General features: G+C 32.6%; 1 protein-coding gene across 1 annotated transcript; it reads right to left on the bottom strand.

Annotated features, from left to right (window-relative positions):
- Positions 1 to 599: 599 nt before the first annotated feature.
- Positions 600 to 4,559, bottom strand: LOC139865954 (probable LRR receptor-like serine/threonine-protein kinase At2g16250). The gene is made up of 4 exons (XM_071854075.1): positions 2,309 to 4,559; positions 2,083 to 2,211; positions 1,918 to 1,940; positions 600 to 1,781 (listed from the first exon to the last, which is right to left on the bottom strand). The coding sequence occupies exons 1-4, from the start codon at positions 4,159 to 4,161 to the stop codon at positions 1,192 to 1,194; spliced, it is 2,595 nt and encodes an 864-aa protein (XP_071710176.1). The 5' UTR covers positions 4,162 to 4,559; the 3' UTR covers positions 600 to 1,191.
- Positions 4,560 to 25,803: the final 21,244 nt, after the last annotated feature.

Below are 25,803 nucleotides of genomic sequence, written 5' to 3'. Positions count from 1 at the left end.
TTGGACTAAACAATGAAGTTATCAAATGCATATGTTGTGTCACCAACCTATGAGTGATTTAGGTAATGAGTAAAGTGGATTTGGACTAAAATTGATCAAGTACAAGCACAGCCCAAATAACTCGATTATTATATAATGGGTCAAAATTGTCACCTTCATTAGAAATAAAAGGCATTAAAACTTCACCAAAGATTTTGGTAGCTTCATTTTATATAATACTTCAAAAGTAAGCAATCATTTCAATTTTCATGATGAATTACTTTAAAGTTCAAACCATCTCCAATTAACACTATTTATTTCAGTAGCTTCACTTAATAATATTTTAGTATGACTTCTGAAAATCAAGCTACAACCAAGTAACCAATTAATGTCATAATTCTCTAAAAACACAGTTTGAGCATATTCAGATATTTTCAAGTGTTAATAAACATCAGCTTAAACAAAAATTTAAACTTACATAAAAATGTCACCTTGTTCCTACAACTTTAACAGTATAACAGCCATCACAATAACAGACTTAATTCCAAGTCAAACTTCAATAACTCCATTTTTTATTGATAGTACAGTTCTGTTACACAACTAGCAAACCAACTGTAAGTGTCTATACAAGAAATTGAGCCTCTTTTTTTCTGGAAATATTAAGTAAGAAAAACAAGAATTCGAAAAACATGTTTAAATCGGGTCGATTCCATAAAAATTGGATAAATAAATCTACCATTTCCAATTTTATAGCCATTATTTGAGTATTATATATATATTTTTTCTATACACTCAACAAAAAATCACCACTGTCAAAGTGATATGGGCACATTTAAGTATCATACCTGTTCTTTCTTCTGGGAAATTTAAGGTACAATCATACACTTCACTTGAAAATTATGTGAAATCAATCGTATTAACACGAGACGACAACTTTCAATACAATTTGCTTTCGGTGCATGCTACATTGCAACAATTAATAGCATGTCATGAAGCTTCACCCTTTGCAATTTACAATTAACTTTAAATGGAGGATCTTGATCTATAACCAGCACAACAACAACAAATACATGCTTCTGCAAAATCTCAGAACCATAAAATTTTTCGCCTCACACCAGTTTTCATATAATTCAATCTCATCCCACCGATTCAACCGCCGACCCGCCCATAAAACCACAACTTCCTCCTTCAAACTCAACACATTCGCTGACATCATCGCGTTTCATCTTGCTTTTCTATATCATTAACTTCTACTGGTTCATGGAAAATCTCGCTCGATAATCTTTTGTCGTTTCCACCACTTCCCTGAGAATTATCTCGACCCGTTTGCTTTGGGCCGTTGTTACCATCTTTATTTGTTTGGTTTTGGCTATGTGCACTCCCTGAAAAGCTCTGTCTCCAGCTACCAAACAAAGCAGCACTCCATGACCTCGTTGATGAATTATTTCGTAACCTTCCAGAACTAAAATCTTCTTCTCTTATAACCCTAAAAGGGTTCTCTAATGCTTTTAAGATATGAGCCATTTGAGGACGTTTTCCCGGTTTTGGATTTAAACAAGACTTAGCAACAATGGCTACGGCCCATACCTCATCCATTAAGTCTTCATCTATTACAAGAGATTGATCAATAATCTTAGATATCGATTCCTTGTCGTAGTTGTTGATCAAAGTCAACGTATGGTCAACCCATTCTTTCATAGACGTGTCTTCCGGATCACTAATCCCAAGTTTGCCCGTTACTAGCTCAAGTAAGACTTTTCCAAAACAGTAAACATCATATGCACAAGTAGCAGGTGTCGATCCTGTTTTTTCCAAAAATAGAATTTTATTTATTAATTTTAAAACGATAATTTTGTGAAATTATACATATATATACAGAGATATACAAAGATATACAGAGATTCAAAAGTAACTGATACTGAAATTATGTTTACATACCAGAAGGTGTTGATTCTGAGCTCCTGCACATACATAAAAAAGAAAAAAAGGTGTAACTATGTAGTATTATAGGAAATATAACATTGATAATAGTAACTATTTAATACAATGCAATACAAAAGGCATGAAATTTCAAACAATTTATATTGAAAAAATGATTCTTACGATGAAATACGTAGCAGCCTTGTGACAACATTTTGATTGTTATCGACTCCTTGAGCACAAACTTCGCTCAAGCTTCCAAGTCGTACGTCATATTTATCATCGAGTAGGATACTGCTTGCTTGAATATCTCTGTAAACCAAAGACAAATATTAATAATAATAATAATGAATATTCCAAAAGTCTTCACAATTAGCACTAATTAACATATAATTAAGCTCTTAGATACCTATGAACAAGGGGAGGATTGCATTCATGATGTAAATACGCTAACCCTTCAGCAGCTCCAATAGCAATCTTTAATCTTGTGATCCAATCCAACGATTGCAAACCACTTTCATCCAAACTGGTAGACTTGTACAAAGAACTTGATAAATCTCCATTTGGCATGTGTTTGTAAACCAGTAACTTCTTGGTTTCATGTTCTAAACAATGTCCTAAAAGAGGTACTAATCTGGTGTGCATACCCTTACTGTACAACTCCAACTCCAACATGTAACAATCTTTTTGTGACGAACGCATATCCACCCTTTTGATAACAACCATTGACCCATCTTCTAATTTTCCCTTATAAATGTCTCCACTATGTCCATGTTTGATAAGATTTGAATCATTAAAACCATTTGTAGCTTGCAGCATTTGCTCGTATCTAAACGAGTCCGTTAAGCTTATTATATCAACCGAAATGTCTTGACCCTTATTATGAACTTCTTCTTGAACCGGTTCAACGTTTGCACTTCTTTGACTTGAAGTTCCATTATTACATACTTTTAGTACAAACACCAATATTAAAACGACAATTATAATGACACCGAGTCCACCAAAAACTCCCGCTAACACGTACTTCAAACGATGGTTGCTCTTTTTGGAAACTGCAGGTTGCAGTTGAGTTACAGAAGTATCGTTAAAAGGCAAATTCCTTAGAGTATAGAACGTTCTGCAATCAGTCGAACTCCTTTGGTTTCGGAGCCCAATAAAGCAGTTATTCGAAATGAAAGTTGTATTTCCAATTGGGGCTTCTAAACCTTGAAGATAGTTGTTGGATAGATCGATGAAATCAAAATTCGGAATGCTAGAATTCAAGCTTCCGTAGAACAAATTGTTTGAAACGTTTAACATAACACCAGAAGCATTCGAAAATGCTGAAAGATTTGGAAGATTGCCTGAAAAATTGTTGCTTGATACATCAAGAAAAACGATATCTTGCACGTTTATTGTCAAATTGCCACCAAAATCGTTGTGTCCAATCAACAATCTTTTCAACCGTGTTAAACGACCTAATACTATCGGCAATGATCCAGACAACGAATTGAATGAAAGATCAAGGTCAACCAACTGAGAAAGATTTCCAATTTCTACAGGCAAAGAAGACGCGAGACTATTATTCGAAAGATTCAAGCTTCGCAAACTCGATAACAACCCCAATTCAGCTGGGATGGGCCCAGATAAAGAATTCGAAGACAAATCGAGAATAGTAAGATTACCAAAACCCGAAAATGAAGAGGGTATGGACCCTGTCAACATATTAAACGACAAATTCAAAACTGATAAGCTCGAAAGCTGCTTCAGAGAATCTGGAATAATACCAGTCAACGAATTGTTCGAAAGCAGTAACCGATTGAGTCGACTCAATGAACCAATCGACTCAGGAATCGGACCCAAAACTGAGCTAGACCTTAGGTCGAGCACCTGGAGTGCATTAAGTTTTGCACCCATCCAATCTGGTATGTTCCCAGGTAAATAAAACCCTGAAGAATTAAACATAACCAGTTGACTACAATTCACCAATGAATCAATAGCAAATCTAGGGTTCCGATTCCCAACCTTAGTCCGTCGTAAACCGGATAAATTTATTCCGGTAACGACGCCGTTTCGGCACTCCACCCCTGTCCAATTGCTACACGGGTCAGCTTTTTTGGGCCAGTATTTTGCTTTAATTCCTAATGAAGTTCGAAGATCGAGTAACGCAACTCGTTCAATTGGTGAACTCAGTGGCACCACCACCACCACCTGAGTCAACACCGAGTTAACCAGTAATAAAAATAAAAAACAAAAATTGGATAAAATTAATAATATCTCCATGATGAGATATCACAAAGTTTACAGCTTTACACAACTGTCACACACACAGCTCATATAACTATAACTATAACTATAATCATAATCATAAATAATATATGACGATTGTTGTGATGCATTGATATTTGAATTAATTGAATTAGATGGAATAAAAAAAGAGCAAATTTGTGCGTATATGTATGTATGTATATACGTATAAATAGATATAAATACAGTAGTACTAAATATAGATATAGAAATAGAATTGAAAAGGGTGTGATGGAAGGAGAGAAAGAGAGGGGGGGTGACTTTAATGGAGGTGCATTAGTGGGCGCCTCGTGTTCTCAACGACAAAGGTGAATGAACAATAAATATGAGGAGGGAAAACTTTGAGACATACACACAGTTAAAGGTGTGTCTGTGTGTGTATATAATAATTTTAACTTGTATGTATAATTTGAGAAAGAGATGAACAAAAAGTTCCGTTGGTTGACCAAAAACTGATTTATGGAACACTTGAAAACATGTTGCAAATCATGCTGCATTCGATTGTACTTTTCGTTTTAAAATTGTTTATGCCTTATTATTATTATTATTAATTATTATTATTATTATTATTATTATTATTATTATTATTATTATCTAAAATGATATGATATATTTTCATAAATAGACATTTTTCAAACATAAGAAAACTTCAAAAAAAAAAAAAAAAAAAAAAAAAAATTATAAACCTTTCATGATAATGTTATTAAAATAATTAGTTGAATTTAATAAGAATACTAACATGTTAATTGTATAATATATGAAGCATTATTTATAACTTTATGGTAAAATATTCTCATGATCATATGTACGTATTTGAAACATTATGTACAACCTTATGATAAAACACTTTATTACTATATGTACAAACTTTAAAACAAATTGTACAATTTTTTACAAAACACCTCACGAAAACATGTACAAACTTTGATATTGTATAACTTTTATATAATAATTGTATTTTAAATTTTTTTAAAATTTCAAGAATCATTTGTTATTATTAATAATTATTATTAAAAATATAAATACTCAATTTTTAAACAAACTTATTATTATTTTTATTAAATATAATTAACTATTTTAATGATATCATCATGAAGGGTTAATAATTTTTTTTTTGAATTTTTTTTATGTTTGAAAAATGTCTATTTATGACATCATTATTTTAGAGTTTTAATAGAAGTATAGATACCTAAAACATATCATTAAATTGTTTCGCTTAAACTAACCCGTGATTTCACGGATCATTTCATTAGTTTATTATATGAAAGCAGATTACATAAGTCCTCGACGAAACTATATATACAATGTTTGAATGCTATACTATATGGGGTACTACTTTGTAATGGGCAATGAGATCAAATAGAAAAAGTCCGACTCAAAATGCTGATCTAACAGCGACAAATCAACCCGGGCTCATCCTACTTAGCCTCACCACCATCTATATGTAACAGTTGTTATAAATCAGGGTGTTAGTATTGCTTCTGTGCCTAAAACGGTAATGACTCCGGATTGATCTTTGAATCGTGTGTTCACTTTCCTAATCGAATATTTCGACCCACTTAGCCACGGGTTGCATGAAGTTTCGATTGGGATAAGACAAAGATGAAATTGTTGTCTTGGCTAAAAGAAAACAATCTAACAATTGCAGGAAGTATCTTCTAATTGTTGTGAGTTGAAAGTGTGCAAAAAGGTTGAAAAATCTGAAATCTTTTTCAAATACAAGAGATATGTATTTATAATGGGTCAAAAGGTTTCATGAAGAGTCACAACTTTTGATTCATACCCATATATGACTTAGAAGTTAGAATTCATGTATTTGTGTCTAAAATGGTCCAAATACATGAAAAAACCGTATAAGAATGCCCTGGAACAAACCCAAAACGTTTGGGGATCAAATGCACATTTTGGGTTGAAAAGATACCTTTTCAGCGTCCGTGTGTTAAGCCACGTCGCGGCCCAAAGACCCGCGCCGCAGCTTAACAAAGAACCAAACACCTAAAATAAGCAAAACTCCGTGGCTTAAAGCTACTGCACACAAAAAAAAAAATTAAGCTTATTTCCAAGCGCGTTTAGCCTTTCAAGTCGTGTTTCACATTTCTAACGTCGCAAACATTATTTCCAAGCTCACTGACATAACCTCAAACCATTTTACACTTTACGAACGTGTACTCCACACTCCCAAAATCAGTGTAGCGTTTCAATGGTTTGAGCACTTTCAACTTAGTAATCCAATCACTAAAATGACATGTTGGATCATTCTAAAATCACCAACAACAGTAACTGAAGGTCGAGTCGTAATCTCTTCACAAATTCAGCTTATTTTGCTCGACCATGTCCGATGCATTGTGCCTTATCTTTTGCGTGCAGATTTAACCTATACCAGCACGTATTGTTGTTGACGAGATGTAGAAATCCGGGTTAATTGGCCATTGGTGTCATTCCAAGGATAGTTTCTTGAACCTTTTTGATAGCCAATTAAAGCTTTGAACTTGAATATCGGTAATGATATATTGGAATATGACTAAAACTTATTACGGAATATTTTATGATTTATGAATCGTTTCATGCTTCATTTGATTTGTACTTTCTGATTTTAAACAATTGCAACTTTTTAAAGAAAACAAACACACACACACACACACACACACACACACACACACATATATATATATATATATATATATATATATATATATATATATATATATATATATATATATATATGAACATGTGACTTCAAAATGAGAGGAGCATCTCAATACCGTCGTTCCAAAAGATCTTTGGTATATGTTATATTACTTGCTTCTTTTGGGGGTCTTATCTTATATTTAAAATTTAGTTGTTTATAATTTTAATTTATTTTATGTGGATTATATTATGAGGCCACCAAAATATTTTGTATTTGTAGGCCACTCATATTTGAAAATGATTTTTTAGGCCACCCAAATTTAACTATTCGTGTTTCTAGACCACCCATATTTGAAATGATTTGTAGGCCATTCAAATTCATATGTTATTACATGTATATCAAATCTGACTAAAACTCGTTGTAAAAAATTATATAAAAATGTAAATACTCGTGTACTTGGTATGAACTAATCGTCATATAAATAATGTTAATTAACAAAAACTTGGTTATTTGTGTTATTATTTACATTTTTTTAATGAGATTTTAGGCAGATGTGGTACCGATGGAAGAACACACGAACTTGGATTACCTACAAATTCATTTTCGAATATAGGTGATCTGTAAACACGAACAGATAAATTTGAGTGACTTACAAAATCATTATAATATATATGTGGTCTAAAAATACTAAACGATAAACTTGAATGACATCCCGATATATAATCCCTATTTTATATTATTAAAAAGTAAATATGCATATTCACTTCTATTATGTAGCATATGTAATAATTTTAAATGAGTTTTGTTAATTCAGAGCAATTTATTCAATCATCAATTAATCAATTTTTAATATAATAATAGAAAGGTAATGCCAAAGAGGTATAAAGCAATTTATAAAAACCATCCACGTTTAACTTTATGTACTCTTCATTTTGTGGGCACTATACTATAAGCACAACATGAACACATGTGCATTATTTAGTTGTTTTGTTGGTGGTAAATGGACTGACTTTTTCAAACTCAGCAAACTGAAACATGTAAGGGAGGGAATTTAAGCTATAGACAAATCCGTCTTTGTGCAACTCTTAAGAATTTGTCTTTAAATTGTTGTTTTTTACAACTATTTTACATAACTATTTGTTTAAAGAAAATTATAAACATAATAAAATCGGTATTGTAAAAGCTGGTTTACTACTTTTACATAAAACCGACATTAAGAATGTTGGCTTGTGCCTACATAGATAACTTTTTTAGATGTCACTAAATAATCGGCAGTCGGAATGCCGGTTTCCAGCCAAAACCACTCCCAAACCGTCCTCTTTAATAGCATTGATCACGTATATATATTTTTCAAATACGGACCAGTAAAAACATGTCAAGTGGCAAACTGGCATTCTGAATACCGGTTTGCAGCGAAATATAACCAATCTTCTGATGATCGTTTACACATACAAACGCATACCTTAAAATCATACAAACGAACAATCACACAAACGAACAATCACACAAACTTACTTCCGTATTTATAAAGAACAATGAATCTCGTACATGCTAGATCGGTCCCAGTCAACGAAGAATTTGTTTTGACAATCTCAACGAACTCATAGGTTGTATGCAATTTTTACGGTTGAGATTGATGATGACCAAAGAAATAGATGTCCGGTGATGTGTCAAAAGTGTGTGCAGTAGTGCTTAATTTGCCTTTCAACTTTTAAATTTATAAAACCTTTATTTTTACTTTTAACAACCGAACGAGCAATTAGACCCGATCAGATGTAATATTTTAGGTTATCATCCCAAGAGAGCGTAGATGTGATTTTAAGTTGGTTTATTATATAGCCTAGTTCTTATTGAAGAACTAGATGATAGATTTTTATGTTTTGGGTCGTTATATAGATTTGAGATATTATCTCTTAGGAAAGAGACAATTAAAGATACGTCATTAATAAATTAAAAAATAAATTTATTAAGAATAAAGATTAAATAAAAATAATTATGAAATAATAGTTACATGAATGAATAACTTCTAAGAGAATCATATCAGGCAAGTTTCATGACTTACATTAACACAAAGCAAGATAATAATCATAGATCAACTATCATCCCTAAGCAGGCTAAGCTAAGTGTTGCATATCATTCAATAGATAGGACTTAAAGCATATGTTAGATAAGTGATGTTCAAGGCTAACATCTCAATTCTTAGTGTTCAATTCAACTACATGATACATATAAATTTAATCTTATGATGAGGATTTAATTAACATGAAAATAGATTAACAAGTAAATATACTATTAAACATCAAGTAGATCAACTCAAGTTACCAGCTGAAAGCTAATCTTTACCCTGTTTTCATACAATCATTAATCAAACACATCCAAACAAAGGTTCTTCGACGAAGCCTAACAATATTAAATTCTATTATATAAGTGTAATTCAAATTCAACAGATTTATCACGACTAATGTTATTTAACTTAATTTCATGTAATTCAATTACCAAGTTTGATGGACTAAATCTAAACAAGTAGAGTGAATCGAATAATAGATTATTGGATTAAGTGTTAATCAATCCTAGAATCAAGTTATTTAATCATTAAGCATGGCAAACAAGTATATTAAAACATAGCAGATTCAAATTAGTTTAAATATTCAACACAGAAACTCAGTTTATACAGATCTGGAAAAACCATAAATTGTACGGATTTAAGTGCGAAACCGGTGGCATTGTTCCAGCCATTCCGGAAACTTTGTTCTAGCCAAACCGGCGGCTTGAGCTGGTGAAGCCGGCGGCTTCATCTGATTCCTAGACAAAGTTGATTTCGTCCACGCAACCACTATGAATGTTTAGCTCATAGTGGTAGACGAACAGTAAATAAAAACTGTAAAATAAATGCAATAACAAGAATAAAATAACAAAGACATGTACCTTGAAGGTATATTGAAGAATAAATTTGATTAATGACTTGATTACAACTTGGAACTTTGGATAGAAACCCTAAAACTAAGGTTTTCGTTTTTGGTGAAAACCCTAGAATAAAACTGAACAAGTACATACAAAACTAACACAAATGGACTCTAATTATAGTTTTCAGATTCGGTGGTCCAAGCTGGCGGCTTCACGGTGAAGCCGGCGGCTTCCCTTGTGCGGTTACTCCTTCTCCAAGTATAACTTAATCCGCAAGTTCGTAAACGCATTTCTGCCTTTGGCCAAGCCGGCGGCTTCAGTGATCTGCAATCTTTTTGATTTCGTTTCCTTTTTTAGCTATTTATTGGGCTTTAAGTACACGAAACTGGACTCAAGCCGGCGGCTTCAGTTGTAAGTCGGCGGCTTCATTGACTCTTCTTCAAATCATTCGTTTTTCTGTATCTTTATGTACTTTTATGGACATTCTGGATCCTTTCACCAAGCCGACGGCTTCCATGCCTCCATGCCGGCGGCTTCATCTAGTATTCTGCAACTTCTAGCTGTTTTTGATCTTGTTTAATACATATCTCAAATAAAACATTAAAATTACCTTTTTTCCCATTTTTACCCATTTTGGTGTGTTTAAATATTAGAATGACTTTAAAATACTAAGATAACTCCTTAAAATGTTATTAATAATCTGTATAATTTATGAGTTATCAAATTCCCCACACTTAAACTTTTACTTGTCCTCAAGTAAATTATATGAAAATTTTTAAATAAATTAAGAGATGGCCAATAGGTTGGATATTTATGTATATAACTTTAAGTCTTAAGGGAAAGCCAAGTTCAAAAAGAACTTTTATCCTATGACGAGAATGGAATTACTATCAACTCTTCTCTAGGTAAAGTTTCCTTTTCTTTTCAAGACATGTTATGTTTTTAAAGAAGAATTTAAATTCTGGTGTAAGTTCCCAATAAAATATTTAAAGAAAAATGTTAATAAAACTTTATGAGGTTTAGAATACTTAATTAAGTTTCTTATTTTAATGGAAAAATAAATTAATTAAATATAATCATATGATTTAAACTAAGAATGTAATTATATTTAGAATCATACACATGCTTGTGTATTTATCCACTTTAACTTCTTAAATAGCCAAACTCATGCGTTTGTCTATACTAATATTAAAGTGCATAATAGATGGATGAAGTTTTTATGATAATCATCTCCATGAATTTTGGAGTTTAAGTGCAATAAAGAATAAGCTATATACCTTCAGTTGTCCATGTTTATTATGTCATATGGTAGTGGCAATAAGTTTGCAATCATTTCACAATTTTTGATATAATTAAAGATATATAATAATGTACAACGAGCTTTTCTTTTTCTTGAGTTTCATGAACTCTTAAAAGTATTATCGGTGTAATAATAACTTTCTTGATTTGTCATGGGTGGAAATGCATAAGCATTTTTAATTAATAGATGATAGTTTTTTTTTTTTTTTTTTTATGAAATTAAGCACTTCAATATTAATAAGTAAATCGTGATATTCATTTGTGGAACCTAGGAACCACTTTGGGTCGGAAACTAAGTAAAAAGCCACAAACACTACATATAAAAGCTAAATATAGTTAGGTTAATAATTTAAACTTAATTTATTTTTAAGTAAAAATAAGGTACTTTATTACTTAATCTAAACAAAATAAAGTAAAATTAAAAAATTTCTTATTCTATTTTACATCATTTAGAATGATCTTACATTGACTATAAATTCAATTTTAAAAATTACAAGTCTTTTGTACATCTCTTATGTAATGATTTTAACAAGGAACCCTAAAACAATATCTAAGGTGATTAATTTAATCTTCACATGTTTACCATTTACATATTTTATTTCCTAATGGAATTTTTATCTCTTGAAAAATTTAAAAATTTTCACCAATTTAGAATTTTAAGAATTTTTACACAATATATTAGAATTTTTAGAACTTAAGTGATTAATCACTTCCCTCCCCACACTTAGATTATGCAATGTCCTCATTTGCATTTATAATTCAAAATAGTAATAAATGAAAGACATAATTGTAAATAAGGGAAATAGTGATGTTACTTGATTGTAGAATCGTAGAATGATATCTTTGGATTTGAAAGAGACAACTTAACAGAAGATTGTTAAACAACACAATATATAACACAACCATAATCTTTTATTAATAACTTGATCACTTTAACACTTTAACAAATAGGAGCTATATTGCTCTTACATTCATAATTAAAACTTAAACGAAACATAGAAAAGAAAACAAAATCCTAATAAAACATATATGGATAGGTAGTTTTGATTATAGAGTCGGTTGCGCAACTCGTTCTACCATCAGGATTACTCTATGGGCTTATTCTCCCCACTATTGTGACTTTCTATTTCATTTAACATCTTAATTTGCTCTAAGAAACTCAATGTGGTATCAAGACCCCTACGAAAATACATTTCAAATTTAATGTTTAAATCATGGATTCGCCTCCTGACTTCCTCACTAATCTTATATTTCTCCTTCAAGAATTCCATCACAATTTTGTCAACAGTAAGCTCATCATCATCTTTCTCTTTCTCAACTCTAACCATTTTTACATTTGATCTCGAAACCCTAGTTCTCGGCATTAATGGAATGGACTCAATAAGCGCACCGTAACGAATTACTAGAGTATTATTTTCATAGTTAATTGTTGCTCGAGCGGTAGCAAGAAATGGAGATCCCATAAGTAAAGGAGTGATAAGATCTTCTTCCATGTCCATGACCACGAAATGAACATTGTGAAAAGCATAATCAACTTGGATTTCAACATCTTTAACAATCCCTAAAGGTTTTTTCAAACGATTATCGGTAAAACAAACAATTCCTTGGATAGGTTCTAAAGAAGGTAACCCTAGGCGATTGTAGACAGAAAACGGCATAACATTAATACTAGAACCAGTGTCGGCTAATCCCATGATAGGAATGAGACCACAATTTAAGCAAGGAACATGAAACTCCCCTGGATCGGAACAAACAATAGGAAACTTGGGCTTTTCGGGTGGAACTACTTCATTAATTTCTAACTAATAAAGAGGACGGAAACCTTCCTTTTCTCTTTCCTTCAATTTCTCCATGAGTTCAGGTTACCAATCTTCATCGAAAAGACACTCGAATTTTTCACTAAAAACATCATCATTTTCATGGGCCTTTTCACTAACTTCTTCCTCGTCAAACAACTCATGCATAAAAATGACATCATCACGATCAAGACCTTGAACCTTAGCATCTTTTTTCTTATCTTCTTCATCCGCAGTTAACTTCTTAATTTCTTGATCATACTCCTCTTCTACCATTTCAAATTCCTACAGATATCTCAAACCAGGTTCATAAACGTCAACCCTATTCACCTCTCTAACCACATTAACTTTTTCAAAACGAACTTCTTTTGATTTTTTAGAATCAGCTGGAACTTTTCCTTCAACGAGTTGAAACAATTTAGTAACATTGTGCTCTAAGTTTTGAATAGATGCTTGATGATTATTTTGGACTTGGGAAAGTTGAGCTTTTATGTTATCATTGACTTCATTTTAATTCTTGAAAGTTAGGATGCTTTCTTCAAGATTGGATTTCTTTTTGAGTTGAGCATTTGGAGATGAATTTGGAATGAAGGGCGATCTAAAGGGATAAAAAACAGGTGGATTTTTATTAATAGGAAAGGGTGCATTATAGTTATTACGATAGTTTGGATTCCCTCCTTGATATTGATTCGCATAAGATACGTTCTCGACCTGCTCCATAGTAAGACTAGCAACACAATCCTTTGTAGCATGAGGACCTTGGCATTTTTTACAACCTACCTTCATTACATGCATTTCTTTGGTGAGCTTCTATATTTGTTTTCCTAAATTACCCAACTTAGCATTCATAGCTTTAATCACATCTTCGAAAACATAACTCACAGATTTGACAGAACTGAAAATATCTAAGTCTTGATGCCATTCATAGGAATGGGCAACTAACTTATTAATTAATGATTCAGCTTCTTCGGCAGTTTTACTCATGATATTACATCCGGCAGACGTATCACTCTCTCTTCTAATAGCTATGTCACAACCTTTCTAGAAAGTAGTTACCTTTTGAAATGTATTTAAACCATGTTGTGGACATCCCCTAAGCAATTGACCAAATCTAATCCATGTAGAGTATAGTGTCTCTGATATGCGAAAAGTGGTGTATGAATTGTTATATAAAATAATATGGAAAAATACCGATTAGAGATTGCTACACACTAACGGGCAGTGTACCCGATCGTGTAGTAGTATAGTAACTGGTTTAGTTCCGTGTATCGTTCCAAGGACAGTTGTATTAGTCAAACTAGAATTATAAACTATATTATGATTAACTAAGTAAATGAAGCTTAAAGGTACAAGTTTTATGTTTTGGTGGCTATTTAATGATTTAGCCAAATCAGAAAAGGTTAAACGTAAAAACAATATTTTTGGTCTTTTAAGTTTATAAGATGAAAATAAGTGCAAAGAAAGTAAGTAAGATAGATTTGATATCAATTTAAGGAAAAATGCTCATCTAGACTTTTTACCCTCGATGTTGAATGTTATTTAAGATTAAGACCGGATTGACTGGTTATGCACGAGAACTAATTGATCGGTTCACCAAGAGTAGTCTTGAGTAAACACTCAAACGGGATTACAAGACGCAAGTGATGTTCTTGTCATCTAAGACCTTCTATTTGTAATCAACTAATTCAACTACTCTAAAGACTTGAAGAATGATCAAGTCAATGGTGTGTTGATCATGATCTACTCCTATGTCAACTTATGATTTAGCCTAGTTCATTCCCTTGGTCCGGTTAAATGCTCAATTCACCCAACCCAAGTAATCAATTTAGTGTGGTAATAAGATCCCTATAAACGTCACTAGATAAGGCAAATTACTAACACCTATTAGTTATATGGAATCGAGTAATGAAAATATGTATAACAATATCTAGGGAATTGATCGTTCACCTATATAACTACACATATCAATTAGGCTATCCGAAAGTATCTACAAGAGTCGTTCTTACATTCCTATATAAACTAACCATTTGAACTCAACTTATCCCTTTTGGTAAAAGATGGATAAACACATGTCACTAGATGTAAATCAATACATTAATTTAACAAGATGATGTTTCTTAATCAAATGAACATATCAACTAGTTGAATCGAAAGGATTAAGCTTTAACAAGAATGGTTCTTGTATTCAAACATCAAACTATCGTGCATAATAACAATCAATCAAAAGTAAACATTCAACATCTCAGTTATTTATCTAGATGAACATTATAGAGTTTAGCCAACAATCATAATTACAAACAAAATAACAATCAACTGATAAGTAGATTTCATTGTTGGAGGACAAGAAAACAACCTAATAGAGAATGAATCTTGGATGGAGAAGGTTTTGATCTTTGAAGACTTGATGTTGATCCTCTTTCAAGAGCTTGGAGTTCACCAAATTTGCTCCCAAAATCGTCTCAGTAACCTCTGGTTTCGTATATGATAAAACAGTCCCTCAATCAGTAGGTTTTAAAGTGGAGAAAGTAGGTCAAAAGGCAAAAGTAGCTGAAAACCTACTACAGGACGGCGTCCTAAAGTCTGGACGGCGTCCCGTTCTTAAGAGCTGGACGGCGTCCCAAAGACTTGGACTGCGTCCCACATTAAAAGGCTGGACGGCGTCCCAAAGCCTTGGACGGCGTCCCAATGTAACGAAAATTGCTGTTTCGTTTTCTTTTCAATCTTCTTTCATTTGGACGAAGCCTAACACCTTTGATGACTTATTTTACCATTTTAGAGCATAAATTAGACCTTAACTTGTATCGGGATCAACCAAGGTCATAGATCATCAAAACTCTTTATAAATCACTCTCCGATTCAAATTTGCACATCTTGGCCTATTACTTGTAGAAACGCCTTCATTATCCTTGATTCTAAAGCATTTTTACACGATATTGCGATAGATATATATGATGTTATTGAGCAATATCAAAACACCCCACACTTAAACCTTGCTTGTCCTCAAGCAATTCTTTCTTTACAAAGTAGAACAATATCAAACACAATCACACAATATAGATTACAAACATTACATAAATCACTCGAAGCACACGATACACACACGTTGATATGGAACGCAACTCACGCTATATGAAACACACGCTTTAAGTATAACACACCTTTATTGTAATCACACTCACGCTATATACACAATGGAAATACACACACACATTTTTGGGAGATTAGAGCCAAGTATTCGAAAAATTTGATCCTACGGAAATCAGGACCTTATGAAAACGTTTTATGGTTTTTGAAAATATCATGCTAGTTTTAAAACTAGGCACGTTTTCCAATTTTGTTGGATTTTCTGAATTTTGAAAAATGAGTGCGGGTTTCCCGCTATTGGTCAAGCCAATCCCTCCCACTATACCTAACACCATGCGATGCCGGTAAGAAAATAATGTGCTTAGGAGGATACACATTACGTCCGGATATCATTGAAAATTATGAGGTAATCATCTAATCCGTTAAATCAATCATGAAGATTGAGGTTCATCAGTCTTAAAAGCTGATATCTTACCTTTCCGGAGGTTATCCACTGGGAATCTGATCAATTCACTGACATTTTGTGTATCATGGTGCGCTTCCCATTTTACTAGTAAATCTCCCTCATTGAGACAAACTTTGACTACCAGTTTCCCTGTTTGACGTTGAGGCCTGGTAGATTTCCAGTCGATGTTAGTAATGACTTTTCAAGATTTTTCGTCACCCTACAACTGGTCTGGACTACATCTTCTGAATTAAATCAGTAAATGTGTCATTCGGAAGACTTTACTTCCTTGAGGATGGAATAGATACATCCTATTGGTCATAAGAAGTGGTCGGACGCAACATTGTCCTTGTTAGGAGAAACAATGAGGATCGTCCTTAGGGTTTTCGATCTGGCGCGAGATCCGGTTTCCGACCACGCTATACAATCACCGCTCTCTCACGGTTTACACTCATTTTGGTACAAGTGACCTACAAGTTAGCTGTGATGACCCAGAAAATTTTGACTTATTTAAACCAATTCTCTATATGATTTAATATTTTTGACATGATACGCAATGAATTTTGACAAATTTTAAAACTTTTAAAAATGATTTTTTTATATATAACGGTTGACCACCCTGTTTGTCCAACGATTCACGAATGTCATAACATGTATTATATACATATTTTAATAAATATAAGAGTTTTCGATATATACGGAATCATGCGAATAATATTTATATACGAAATGATTAAAAATTTACTATTAAACGATGCTATTTCAAATTAAAATTTTTTACGTATTAAGTCATTTTATTTTTATGATATAATTTTTATAATTTTTTTTAAGAAACGAAGTTAAATTAATAATGTACAATTTGTAAAGCACAACGTACAATGTGTAGCTTAAATAGTTGAATTTAAATTAATTCATTTACTATTCACATGGAAACGACATGATAGAAATTATTAATTATAAGTTACATAGAATACCCCTGAAGTATTTAATAAATACGACTTTTTAAAATTTTAATATTCGATTTACGTAATATTTAATATGTCGACGAGGTAACAAACAAATTCATGTGGGCTGGAAAAAGGAGCCATGCGATCGCATGGCCTCCCCTCACAATAACCATGCGATCGCATGGGATAAAAATCCTGGCCACATCTATATATTTCGACAGTCTTGGCTCGAGGGAAACACACACATAAAATTTATATTACTCCCTCTGTTATTTTATTATCATATTATTATTATTATTATTATTATTATTATTATTATTATTATTATTATTATTATTATTATTATTATTATTATTAGTATTAAAGATTAATATTATTGTTAATCTTATTATCATTATTAGTATTATTACCATTTATACATAAAATACTACGACGAGGTTATGAGCATGTCACTTTCAAAATGGTTTTCAAGCGGGATAGAGCTAAGAAAATTATGGGTTATTGCCAAGGAGATTATGGGTAATGTTCGGGGGTATATTTGTAGATCAAACCTAGTGTTTATCATCTCCGTTACATCTACGTACTTTCCTACAATATTGAATCTCAATACTGATACGTTGAGATCTACGATTATTTGGTAATCCGAGTTTTGGTCACATTTTGGTGAACAACTTTATATGCTGCTAAGGTGAGTTTCATAAGATCCCTTTTACTCTCTACATTTTTGGGCTGAGAATACATGCAAATGCTTTATTAACCGATATACAATATTTATATGTGTGAGTTTCATTTGCTCCCTTTTTAATTGCTTTTGCAATATATATTTTTGGGCTGAGAATACATGCACTTTATTTTAAACGCAATGGATACAAGTACATACTAAATTCTACACTGAGTTTGAACCGAAAATCCCTTAGCTTTGGTAACTAGTAACTGCTGGTTATAAGAATTGGTGGGCGCGAGTAGTTATATATGGATCCATAGGGCTTGATATCCCCGTCCGAGCTAGAGCACTAGTCTTTTAACGGACGTATGCTATTTGAGAAGCGTACACGTTGGTTTGTGTGTATTATTAAGATGATTATACAAAGGGTACAAATTATATATACGTTAAGTTTAGTTACCAGGGTGCTCAATTTCGTAGAATATTTTGATAAACGTTTCTGGATTGAACAACTGAAATCTTGTGATCCACCTTTATATACAGATTATGCGCAACATTAAAACTATGAACTCACCAACCTTTGTGTTGACACTTGCTAGCATGTTTATTCTCAGGTTTCCTAGAAGTCTTCCGCTGTTTGATTAGATGTTAAACAAGCTATGTGCATGGAGTCTTACATGACATATTTTTCAAGGAGACGTTGCATTCACCAAATCATCATCATGTATCTTATTTTGACTGCATTGTCAACGAAGATACTGTTGTAAACTATTATTTATGGTGATTGTCTATATGTAAAAATCATCAGATGTCGAAAACCTTTGATTTAAATATTCATTTAAGGTGTGCCTTTTCAAAAGAATGCAATGTTTACAAAACGTATCATATAGAGGTCAAATACCTCGCAATGAAATCAATGAATGACGTGTTCGTCCATATGGATTTGGAGCGATCGTCACAGTTGGTATCAGAGCGTTGGTCCTAGTGAACCAGGTCTTGCATGAGTGTGTCTAACTGATAGTTGTTAGGATGCATCAGTAAGTCTGGACTTCGACCGTGTCTGCATGTTAAAAGTTTTGCTTATCATTTCTTGTCAGAAATTACATGCTTATCATTCTTAAGTCTAGAAAAGTTTTACTGCATTGATTGCATGAATAGTGTATAGACAAAATTCATATCTTAGCGTATCTGTTACTATAAACTTTGACTGCCATCTTCCGAAAATTTCTCCGTAATTTACGGAATTTTGGTATTATATATACATATGTAAATTATGTATTCAAGAGTACCAAACTAAAATCTATAATCTAATTCATATCAAAAATTATCTCCCTAATTATACAAGATGGATCCCGTATCTAGTTCAAATTTCTTAAACTCTGACAGCTATTCCGATATGGATATTTACCTGAATTCCGAAGACAGTGTAACCGGAATGGATCAACCTATTAGCCATCATCTATTCTGGATGAATTGGGGATGGGTTCGTAGCCTACTTAATTATTGGAGACAAGAAGAAGGCGATCCCTTCCATCCACCACATTGCCCTCTTGGCGAAGAACCTGAAGCACTTACCGGCGAACCTATTCGTAATACCATTTTCTCTCTCATCTCCAGAATATCTCGTCATGATCATATACTCTCTCAAATTCTGGATCTTATTCATCCGCTCGTTCAAACCGCCAATCATCCAGGTGTAGTAGAAGAAGTCAACGAGCTTCGCGCTCGGGTAGTGGCTTTGGAGAATATGGTGCAAAGGTTACAAGCACCAGCAGAATCTCCGGTATCAACAGTACCACTGACAACAACACCAACAGTACCATTACCACCACCAAAAACATCCGCACCGCAAGCCTCAACATCACAATATGTACCTTGAACATCAACGTCATACGCATCGTAGTTACCAAGAAATACTAGCAACAATAACCGATGAAGTATTAACTTATTTTTCCTGAAGAAATTTTATGTATATTTAATATATATGAATTTTGAAATCAAAATAAATCTTTTCGTACTAAGCTATTACGTGTGAATCTTAACTGGTAGGTACTACTCTGTTAATTCATATTACTAATATGCTATGATGTACATCATTCGTTAATGACTTAACCATCGTTAACTACAATCTCTGTTTCCAACTCAATGAATTCCATTTCATAATAAACTAAGTATATTATTCAATTATATGGTTGATTTTATACTTTCATCTTCGATGTATTCGAAACTTTCTAGAAAACATCATTCGTACCTTGCGAAGTTAGCAAGAGTTCCATGAGCACCAACATGATTCACTGAGAAAATATCAATAAAACTGAGTATTGATTACATTAGTGAAATACTCCGTAAAGATTATTAAATCTTTAATGTTTTAGAGATTATTCATTTCTAATTCAAGTCAAAAATCAAATGAGCTTAATATGATATTAACTCATCAAATTTGTATTACATCTGAAGAAAATATACATACATATATTTTCATAAAGACGGTAATAAAAATTCTTTTGTACAAAATATTACTTGTGAAATCTTTAACGGGTAGGTAATTCCCGGGAAATATATAAGTTCACAATTTATATGTTATACTGTACATTCTTCAACTTTGATTCAAAAATTATTAACTATGCTCACAGCAATATACACTCGTTTCCATACAAATTCAATTACATATTCTAATATTTACGGATCAGAAACCAAGTCAAGATTTAACGGGTGACATCATTCTTAGATCTCTACATCTTTCAAAGCTATACTTTGACTTCAAAACTATGCAAGATCCTTTAGCATTATTTTTACCGAAAATAACCTTGCAATTTCTTTTCAAAGTATCCAGTATTATCAACCATTCAACCAGTCAACGATGACCTTTCAGAATTGTAATTTTGGCATATACGTTTTTTTTATCGGGGAATCTTTCATGTTCCACCACATTAGCAGTAAATTTACCAACAACTTCATTGATCTTTGACCTTCCAAAAAATCCTTATACTCATTGAAACCGTATCATGTACTCATCCACATCTTGTAACGGTAATTGCCATACCAACTATCAGGAATTAGCAATCAGTATTTTGAAATCTTGTAGCACGTCTACGCCAACAGTTATATGTGTACATATAACGTCTACCTCCTGGACTTACATACTTCGAATGTGAAGTTTCCGAAAAACACCCCAAACTACGAAACTAGTTCTCCGAATTTGGAAAAATGTTGATGAAGCAGCAAAAACTGTAAACGACCTTAACAGTCAAAAGTTTGATGATAAAGAATAGTATGGTAGTAAAGCTGAGAAAAAGAGAAAGTTTAGAACTGGAAAACGGATTGAGCAAAGTATGAAAGAGGCTGTGGATAAATCACAAGGACGAAACATGTCTTCAAAGAATCCAAATGATTCAGTATCTGCTGAAGCCATTAACGAATACCTTGCTTCCGAATCTAAACCCTTGCGGACAATATTCTTCATCATCCTCTGATATTAGAAATTCTAAGATATCATCGTATCTTTCATTATAAATATCCTCCATATTTCTGGAGATAATTTCATAATCATTCGTATCGAAAATCAATTTTCTCCTTGCGATATCTGTGTTACATCATAAAAGAAACTATTTTAGTTTCTAAATTCTGAAACTTTCAAGTTTAAAATATGAATATTTTGGAAGTGGTGTTGGGAGCTGAAGCATGAGTTAGTATAATATAATGACACTTGATCAACGTGATTATATTACAGTAAGTCATGCTGAGTTTCTAATGGAACGTGATAAAGGTTCACAGATCTCACCCTCATCATGAACCATGTTACATAACTCTTTCATTCTATATAATCTCTAAAAATATCAAGAAAATATTTTCTTAATGATTCGGTCTTTTTCGAGGTATTCTGGTAAGTTGACAAGTCAGATTGTGCTATTACCATTTCTTTCTTAGAACATTAGTTATGTTCACTTGAAACTTCATACCTACGAATTCTGGACCATTCGCTTGACTTAAGGTCGGGAAGAGAAAACGAAAGCATGAAGCTCCAAAATATAATGGAGAATATAAAGCCCGATAACAACCCTGAAATTACAAACCGTATATATCAATGCGTATAGCAATATAAAGACATGGGAGAATGAAAAACACTATAACCCCAAGGTAATGGTAGAAGAAAATAACTTCCTCTGGTGGTAGATGAAAAAGAAGAATGACAGATATAAAAGTTAGGAGTATATCAAGAATCAGAACAGGATTAAGCATTTCACAATCTTTTGGAAGTATGAAATAAGAAAGAAGATGTATGAGTGGTGAAAATAATGAAACGGATGTGGTTAATTTATAGCGAAATATCAGACATAGCAATCGAGGCAGATTACGCATTTAATCAAAGGAAATCCTAAGTTCCGCAATTACCGAAGAATCAAATCTTATTTAGATTATGAAGATTTTCTATTCTTTAAATTCCGGAAATCAATCGTTACTACGTCAAGAGATAAGACGCATCTCTATTCTCCATTTCACTATTTTACGATAACTTCCCTCATACGCTTCGAGTAATTGGATTGTTTTATCCATATTATTCAACGGTGATAGAAATTCTATTTATCAACTCATATTCGTCATAAAAACATTTTTATTGTTAACCATGACGACCTCACTCAAATTTCGGGACGAAATTTCTTTAACGGGAAGGTACTGTGATGACCCAGAAAATTTTGACTTATTTAAACCAATTCTCTATATGATTTAATATTTTTGACATGATAAGCAATGAATTTTGACAAGTTTTAAAACTTTTAAAAATGATTTTTTTATATATAACGGTTGACCACCCTGTTTGTCCAACGATTCACGAATGTCATAACATGTATTATATACATATTTTAATAAATATAAGAGTTTTCGATATATACGGAATCATACGAATAATATTTATATACGAAATGATTAAGAATTTACTATTAAACGATGCTATTTCAAATTAAAATTTTTTACGTATTAAGTCATTTTATTTTTATGATATAATTTTTATAATTTTTTTTAAGAAACGAAGTTAAATTAATAATGTACAATTTGTAAAGCACAACGTACAACGTGTAGCTTAAATAGTTGAATTTAAATTAATTCATTTACTATTCACATGAAAACGACATGATAGAAATTATTAATTATAAGTTACATAGAATACCCCTGAAGTATTTAATAAATACGACTTTTTAAAATTTTAATATTCGATTTACGTAATATTTAATATGTCGACGAGGTAACAAACAAATTCATGTGGGCTGGAAAAAGGAGCCATGCGATCGCATGGCCTCCCCTCACAATAACCATGCGATCGCATGGGATAAAAATCCTGGCCACATCTATATATTTCGACAGTCTTGGCTCGAGGGAAACACACACATAAAATTTATATTACTCCCTCTGTTATTTTATTATCATATTATTATTATTATTATTATTATTATTATTATTATTATTATTATTATTATTATTATTATTATTATTAGTATTAAAGATTAATATTATTGTTAATCTTATTATCATTATTAGTATTATTACCATTTATACATAAAATACTACGACGAGGTTATGAGCATGTCACTTTCAAAATGGTTTTCAAGCGGGATAAAGCTAAGAAAATTATGGGTTATTGCCAAGGAGATTATGGGTAATGTTCGGGGGTATATTTGTTGATCAAACCTAGTGTTTATCATCTCCGTTACATCTACGTACTTTCCTACAATATTGAATCTCAATACTGATACGTTGAGATCTACGATTATTTGGTAATCCGAGTTTTGGTCACATTTTGGTGAACAACTTTATATGCTGCTAAGGTGAGTTTCATAAGATCCCTTTTACTCTCTACATTTTTGGGCTGAGAATACATGCAAATGCTTTATTAACCGATATACAATATTTATATGTGTGAGTTTCATTTGCTCCCTTTTTAATTGCTTTTGCAATATATATTTTTGGGCTGAGAATACATGCACTTTATTTTAAACGCAATGGATACAAGTACATACTAAATTCTACACTGAGTTTGAACCGAAAATCCCTTAGCTTTGGTAACTAGTAACTGCTGGTTATAAGAACTGGTGGGCGCGAGTAGTTATATATGGATCCATAGGGCTTGATATCCCCGTCCGAGCTAGAGCACTAGTCTTTTAACGGACGTATGCTATTTGAGAAGCGTACACGTTGGTTTGCGTGTATTATTAAGATGATTATACAAAGGGTACAAATTATATATACGTTAAGTTTAGTTACCAGGGTGCTCAATTTCGTAGAATATTTTGATAAACGTTTCTGGATTGAACAACTGAAATCTTGTGATCCACCTTTATATACAGATTATGCGCAACATTAAAACTATGAACTCACCAACCTTTGTGTTGACACTTGCTAGCATGTTTATTCTCAGGTTTCCTAGAAGTCTTCCGCTATTTGATTAGATGTTAAACAAGCTATGTGCATAGAGTCTTACATGACATATTTTTCAAGGAGACGTTGCATTCACCAAATCATCATCATGTATCTTATTTTGACTGCATTGTCAACGAAAATACTGTTGTAAACTATTATTTATGGTGATTGTCTATATGTAGAAATCATCAGATGTCGAAAACCTTTGATTTAAATATTCATTTAAGGTGTGCCTTTTCAAAAGAATGCAATGTTTACAAAACGTATCATATAGAGGTCAAATACCTCGCAATGAAATCAATGAATGACGTGTTCGTCCATATGGATTTGGAGCGATCGTCACATTAGCTTTACTAAACTAGTAGGATTTTCATCCAAATAATTGAATGATAGAGCAACTTCAAAGACTATTAATAATTTAAAACATAAATCAACATTTATTTTCTAGATTTTAAGACCACAATGTGTGTAACATGGTTTTTGGACATTTAATCGTTTTTAAGGCTACTTGAAAATTTCTAATTTTTTTTTTTTAAATAAACGCCTTAATTTTAGTAAAACGAGTTCCCGATAAATTTCTATTCCCCACCCCACACTTGAGATCATGCAAGGCCCTCATTGCATGAAATCAGAAAAAGGATTAAATTTAGAGGGCAAAGTGATAGGGTGATTGTAGAAATTTTCAATTTTTAACCTGCAAATCGTGGAACATGTAGACGGATGCCGCTGAACTTACTGCCAGCATAAGAGCATCGTCCATTCCGCGATTATCATCATACACACATCATAATATCAAATGTTGCTGAACTTAATGCCAGTCTTTAAAGTTCAATCACGCTGCACAATTTAATAAACCACACAAATAATACTAAAAATAATGGTGTTTTTTCAACCACACCCATTATCAATCCACACAATTAGTTAATTATTACAAACCAAATATTGTCTAAAAACACACCATACAAATTAAATTGTCTGAAAACAGTGTACAAAATGATCAAAGGCACGCAGGCCTTAACTGGATTAGTTACCATATGGCCAAAAGTAGTTTCCTGAACCATCTCTGTACGGGCGTCCTTGCGGGTATTCCTGATCAAACCGGTTCCTAGCATCCTGCATCGCAGCGTTATTATCATAAATCGGGTGAGGAGGAGGTGGGTTTTGAGGATCCGTGTAATATTGGGGTGTCAGACGTGTCGTCCCATAGTACTGCTTGGGGTTGGAATAAAACAACTCTGAGTTATGGTTATTCCAATCAATACCATAACTCATCCATCCCTGATCGTGCACTTGAGCAATCTGTTGTTGCTCCATTCGCTGCTGACTATCCCACATTCGATCGTTGTGTGTCCTTTGCTCACTCGGACTCAACCTCATATTATTAACACTACTAATCAAATTATCCCAACTAGATTGGGACGGATGCCAAGGGTCCT

The sequence above is a fragment of the Rutidosis leptorrhynchoides genome, chromosome 9 (assembly GCF_046630445.1).
Source record: "Rutidosis leptorrhynchoides isolate AG116_Rl617_1_P2 chromosome 9, CSIRO_AGI_Rlap_v1, whole genome shotgun sequence".
NCBI classification, from domain to species: domain Eukaryota; kingdom Viridiplantae; phylum Streptophyta; class Magnoliopsida; order Asterales; family Asteraceae; genus Rutidosis; species Rutidosis leptorrhynchoides.
Note: the sequence above shows the minus strand (reverse complement) of the source record. Positions and strands in the feature narration are given on the sequence as shown.

Bases quoted from the DNA above. Each gene is read 5' to 3' on its own strand.
- LOC139865954 (XM_071854075.1), bottom strand. From the start codon at position 4,161: ATGGAGATATTATTAATTTTATCCAATTTTTGTTTTTTATTTTTATTA. The intron at 1,941-2,082 runs GTAAGAATCATT...ATGTATGTGCAG, and splicing joins AGGCTGCTACGTATTTCATC to GAGCTCAGAATCAACACCTT. The intron at 1,782-1,917 runs GTATGTAAACAT...TGGAAAAAACAG, and splicing joins CTCAGAATCAACACCTTCTG to GATCGACACCTGCTACTTGT.